The 5923-nt window shown below is 38.3% G+C and overlaps 1 protein-coding gene across 1 annotated transcript; it reads left to right on the top strand.

The window, feature by feature from the left end:
• The first annotated feature begins 1327 nt into the window (after positions 1-1327).
• On the top strand, positions 1328-4268 carry LOC107823699 (uncharacterized). Its single transcript, XM_016650391.2, has one exon. It carries the CDS (start codon positions 1786-1788, stop codon positions 4072-4074), a length of 2289 nt encoding a protein of 762 aa, XP_016505877.2. The 5' UTR covers positions 1328-1785; the 3' UTR covers positions 4075-4268.
• Positions 4269-5923: the final 1655 nt, after the last annotated feature.

Raw genomic sequence — 5923 nt, 5'->3', positions numbered from 1 at the left:
GATTAATGCGTCTGACTTATTATCCCACTAATTGAGCCTACATTATGACTTCATTAGCTTAGTGATACTCTTTTTGTTAAAAATATATGTAAAATCCACAAGTAATTATTGAAAATATTGAACGGCAATGCAGTAATTAGTCTTTTGTTGTTCATTATTGCCGGAGGGATGGTTACATTAGCTACAATAATTATTTTAAGGGCAATAATAATGTGGATACTCCAAAATATCTCATGGAAATAAGACTCCTTAGGAGAAAATTAAGTGATACTCGGAGCACTTTTAATTAGCTCTTATACTACTTGGCCATTTTTTAAAAGTTTAATTAACTTCATTTTACATAATCCTTATTTTTCAGATCTAACTTTTTGTCAATTAGTAATCAAGAAGCTATTTAGTTTTGATCTAGCTGCAAGGGTGTGCATACTGATATAAAGTTTTCTTTAGCTAAATACTGTGTAATGACATATTTTACAATTCAATCAAACTCTTCTGATAAAAATAAAATCCACATATTATTACATAGAATTAAGCCGCAGTTACTGGAGTACATGAAATGTGAAAACTATAAAAATTCATAATAGTTCAATTTTCAATAAAAATAAATTTATTTTGGTGATTTTCTTTCGTCTAAGCTTTAATGCACAAAATTACTCAATAATAACAACAACAATGATCTAGTAAAATTCTAGTAACGAGGTATGGGGAGAGTAGCGTATACACAAAATCTTACCTCTACCCGAGGCTCGGGAATATCACAAAATTACTCAACAAGTATGTTAATAAAAGATAACAACTATACTACTTAAAGATGAAATGCGCGCGAATTAATCCATATTATCCTGTATAAAACTAATCAAATCTGCACTATCGTAGTAGATGCCTTCAAAGTAACGCTCATTTTGTGCATTAAGAAAGTGAAACCAATTTGGTTTAATATAAGATAAGCTAATATTGGAAAATTTTCGTGAGTAATCCAAATTGGAATTTCGTAATCATATGAGCCATTTAATCACAATACCGTCACCAAGTCAAAATTAAAAGATTTTTGCCAAAACACAATCTTATACACTATTTTGGATTGGTAGAAAAATAGAAATTCCCAGCTGTCAAAGGTGAATTTCATTTTCTACTAAAAATTGTTCTACTTTGATGTCAGCCTGAGCAGTGATCAGTCTCCAGTGTTGACCATAAGTGGAGGAGTCAATTTCCATTGGTCTATTTTTTTTTTTTTAAATTAGCAGCAAAAAAAATCTCACGGGCTCCACCCTCTTCTCCTGTTGACAAATCTAAAGCCACCGTTTAGGTAGATTTTGCACACGCGCTTTTATCAGCACGTGATACCAGGTTTTACACCCCCACCCCCCTCCTACCCCGCAGGTTGTCTTCTCATTTCTCAACGACAAAAGTAGCACAATAAGACTCCAATGAAGTAGTAGTCTCTTTCTTTTCCTCACCAATACCATTCTTGCTCCTAATTTCTCTTCTGTCAAACACCAATTTTACTACAGATTCAGTTAAGCATTCACTCAAACATATAATCTACATACCAGTTTTGTCTTCTCAGTTGTTCCTCATTCGCCGATTGGGTCGCCGGTTTCCGGCATGGGACTCCGGCATATCCGAAAACCCACCTCGTATACATCGAATTTTTTTCACCGGAGCTCAAAATTTAAGCCAACACAATGATGATACTCAAAGACACACTGAAGTGGATAACAAGCTCAGCAACAGTATAATAGACCTACAAAAGCTCCTAATTTTTTTCGCTGTTATTCTTGTGAAATGGCTAACGTGAATGCTAACCCACTTGACGCGTTAACTTCTGGCGAAGACGTGGCGGCGAAAGCGGTGAACAAGCGATATGAAGGGCTAGTTGCGGTCCGTACAAAAGCTATCAAAGGGAAAGGAGCATGGTACTGGGCTCATCTCGAGCCCATTCTGATTCAAAACCCAGAAACAAACCTCCCTAAAGCAGTGAAACTCAAGTGCACTTTGTGTGACGCTGCGTTTTCAGCTTCAAACCCATCTCGTACTGCTACAGAGCATCTTAAGAGAGGCACTTGTCCCAATTTTGGCTCTGTCTTAAGGCCCATTTCACAATTACCCCCTTTAGCTTCACCTTCTTCACAGAATCATCGCAAGCGAAGTTCACCACAAACTGGTACTTCGTCAAGTTCCCACCACCAAGTTGGATTGGTGGACAATTACAGGGGTGAAATGGGCTATTCACCAGTCCAAACAGCCCAAGAAATTGTGGCCCACATGGGTTTGAATCATCATAATCATCATCAGCAGCAGCAGCATTTGGTGTTGTCAGGTGGGAAAGAGGATTTGGGTGCTTTAGCTATGTTTGAAGATAGTGTAAAGAAGCTTAAAAGTTTGAAAGGTTCTTCCCCTGGTCCAGCTTTGAGTAAGGACCAGGTTGATTCAGCTTTCAATTTGTTAGCTGATTGGTTTTACGAGTCCTGTGGGACAGTCACACTTTCAAGCATTGAGCATCCAAAGTTCAAAGCTTTCCTTAACCAAGTAGGCTTGCCCGCGGTTTCGAGGAAGGACTTTGTGGGAGAAAAGCTTGATTCTAAGTTTGAAGAAGCAAGAATGGAGTCCGAAACCAGAATCCGCGATGCAGCGTTTTTTCAGGTTGCTTCAGATGGATGGGGGAGGGATATTTGTAAGTATGGGGAAGAAACTGTGATTAAATTTATTGTAAATCTTCCTAATGGTACTAATGTATTTCATAAGGCAGTGTATAAGGGGGGTTTGGTGCCATCGGAGTATGCGGAGGAAGTCTTAAGTGAAACGATTAAAGGGTTGTGTGGTAATGTTGTTCAAAGATGTGTAGGAATAGTCGCGGATAAGTATAAAGGTAAGGCATTGCGGAATTTGGAGGTTCAAAATCATTGGATGGTTAATCTCTCATGCCAACTTCATGGAGTTATTAGTTTGTTGAAAGACTTTAGTAGAGAGCTTCCACTTTTTAAAACTGTTACTGATAATTGTTTCAAGATTGCAAATCTTTTCAATAGCAAGTCTCAGATCAGAAATCATTTTAGGAAGTTCAGATCATGTGGCGTTGAGCTTGCAGGGTTGATTAGAGTTCCTTCAGCTGACTGCAATTTATCTAAGAACTTTGGTCCTGTTATCGCAATGTTGGAGGATATACTAAGTTATGCTCGAATACTGCAGCTAGTAGTGGTGGATGATTCCTATAAGGTCTCATGCATAGAGGATCCTGTTGCTAGAGAAGTGGCGGAGATGATACAGGATGTTGGGTTTTGGAATGATGTGGAGGCTGCTCATTCACTAGTGAAACTGATTAAGGAGATGGCTGATGACATTGAGGCTGAGAGACCCTTAGTTGGTCAGTGTCTTCTTCTTTGGGAGGAGTTGAGAGCTAAAGTAAAGGACTGGTGTGCCAAATTTAGCATTACTGAGGGCCCTATTGAGAAGATAATTGATGCGCGGTTCAAGAGAAACTATCATCCTGCATGGGCAGCTGCATTTGTACTTGATCCATTATACTTAGTGAGGGATGCAAGTGGGAAGTACCTTCCACCATTTAAACGTCTGACACATGATCAAGAGAAGGACATAGACAAGCTTATAACACGGCTAGTACCGAGGGAGGAAGCTCCCATTGCACTAATGGAGCTTATGAAATGGAGGTTAGAAGGGCTCGACCCACTGTATGCTCAGGCTGTTCAAGTAAAGCAGCGAGATCCAGTAACGGGGCGAATGAAAATTGCAAATCCTCAGAGTAGTAGGCTTGTATGGGAAACTTGCCTAAAAGAGTTCAAGTCATTGGGTAAGGTTGCGGTTAGGCTTCTCTTCCTTCAGGCGACCTCATGCAGATTTAAATGTAACTGGTCCTTTATGAGATGGGTTTCTCTGCAAGGGAACTCGAGGGTTGGCATGGATAGGGCTCAAAGAATGATCTTCATTGCAGCTCATGCAAAACTTGAGAAACGGGATTTTTCCAGTGACGAGGAGAAGGACGCGGATATGCTTACTACAGCAAATGGTGAGGATGACATGTTCAATGAAGTCTTTGTAGATGCACACTCAGTTTAATTTATTTTCTTAATCTCTTAACTGTTGTAGAATATTGATAAGTCGGGTGTATAAATTCTTTAATTTCTCTTTCCTCCATTTGTTACTTCTAATAGATGGTTTTGGAGATATTGTGTGTAGACAATATGAGGAAATTGAGCTCTGTAATTCCTTCAATTGCCTATTGATGATATAACATCCTGTTACATGTGAAGCTAGAGTACTTTTTTTCTGAAGAAAAATGTTCATTCTTGTTTGTTATCATAAACTTTTCCAAGGACAGAAGGGAATATTTGCTTAACTCTTGCATATTTTAGGCTAATATCAAGATCTTTGACAATAAGTTGGATCAGGGGCATCCTAACTTATGTTCTAAAGCTGCATGTAGCTCATTTCATTTCTTGCAGATATAAGAGTGTTTTGGAAGTGCCCAACTTGTTTAATTTGGTGGTTGTCAGCAAAAAAGATCAGGAGGTTCAAACAAAGTTTTTGAAACTAACCTAAGTATTTTTCACCAGATTTATGTGTCACTTTACATTCTAACCATAACCGTGAATACCAGATGTCCTCAACCATCGAAGTTGCTTTTGCCTTCGTATATCCAACTTTACATGTATTGAGTTACCTGGCCTGTTTTAAATTAATAAAAATGTTATGGGAAAAACAAAGGAAAAAACTAACTAATATTTTCAACTTCAGTTTGCATTATTGCTTCCCAAGCCTAAGGCATGCTGAAATTTCTCATATTGAACCAACTTGGATTCATTATCCATACAGTTGAGTGAACTTATATCTGGGCAATCCTTTCTCAGCTTTACTAGCCTAAATGCTAAAGCTTATACCAAACTGTGTGTTTCAATTAATCAATATGTGAGCTTCTGAATAAGGCTATTATACTCCTTGCTTTTGCCATGTACTTGCTTAATTTCAACTTTGCTTTTGAATATTCATCTATTTATCCATGGTGAAGTCCTTTTAGGTGCTATGTGTGATATATATGGACTTGTGAGAATTATCAAAACTTAAGTTAGGAGGGTGTGGAGGTCGAGGATTAAGGTAGAAGGTTAGTAGGTAGTTTATAGTGTTTACCGATAGGCTTAGTAGCGTGCATGTCCCTTCATATTCTTAGATTTTTATTACGATATGTGATTTTGTTCGCCTCAGGTATTGTATTCCATGTTGCTATTATTTGATACTACTTATCCTTTATCTCTCCCTTTTTCTCTTCTATCTTTCTTCCTTCCTTGCTTCCTTCTTCTTCTTCTTGCCCTTCCTGAGCCGAGGGTCTATTGGAAACAGCCTCTCTACCTGCATTAGGTAGGGGTAAGGTCTGCGTACAGACTACCCTCCCCAAACCCCACATGTTGGGATCAAACTGGGTTTGTTGTTGTTGTTGTTGAAGACCTCTTAGGGTGGAAATAAGGTGGTGCCTTTTAGCTATTCTTGGCTATGAGATCATCGACTTGTGCTAATTTTATATGCTTATGTTGGGTTGCTTCAACAGTTGTTATTGTATGCATAGCATTCGACAAAGTTGAACGGGTAAGCAACTTGAAGATGTTAGCTATATGAAGTGAATAATTTTCCATTAGGAAAAGTTTAACTATTGGAAGACGTGTAGAATAGTTGTCTGAATTTAGTGTGCTTCTTTTCTCTAGTCAAGTTTCTCTTCATTGTTGGTTGCATGGAAAATCAGATATGCTTTTAAAAATGAGTCAACCTAAGAACAGTCCGGAGGCAGATCCTTGTCGCCAGAAGAAGGCGAGTGAATGACTAGATTTCCACGTCAGCACTTCAGACGGTGTATCAAGAAGAGTAAGGATTAGAGAGGAAGATCTCTCTTTCTTTCTGTTTACTTGTTTAATATTTG

This window comes from Nicotiana tabacum, chromosome 6 (assembly GCF_000715075.1).
Source record: "Nicotiana tabacum cultivar K326 chromosome 6, ASM71507v2, whole genome shotgun sequence".
Taxonomy (NCBI): Eukaryota; Viridiplantae; Streptophyta; class Magnoliopsida; order Solanales; family Solanaceae; genus Nicotiana; species Nicotiana tabacum.
Note: the sequence above shows the minus strand (reverse complement) of the source record. Positions and strands in the feature narration are given on the sequence as shown.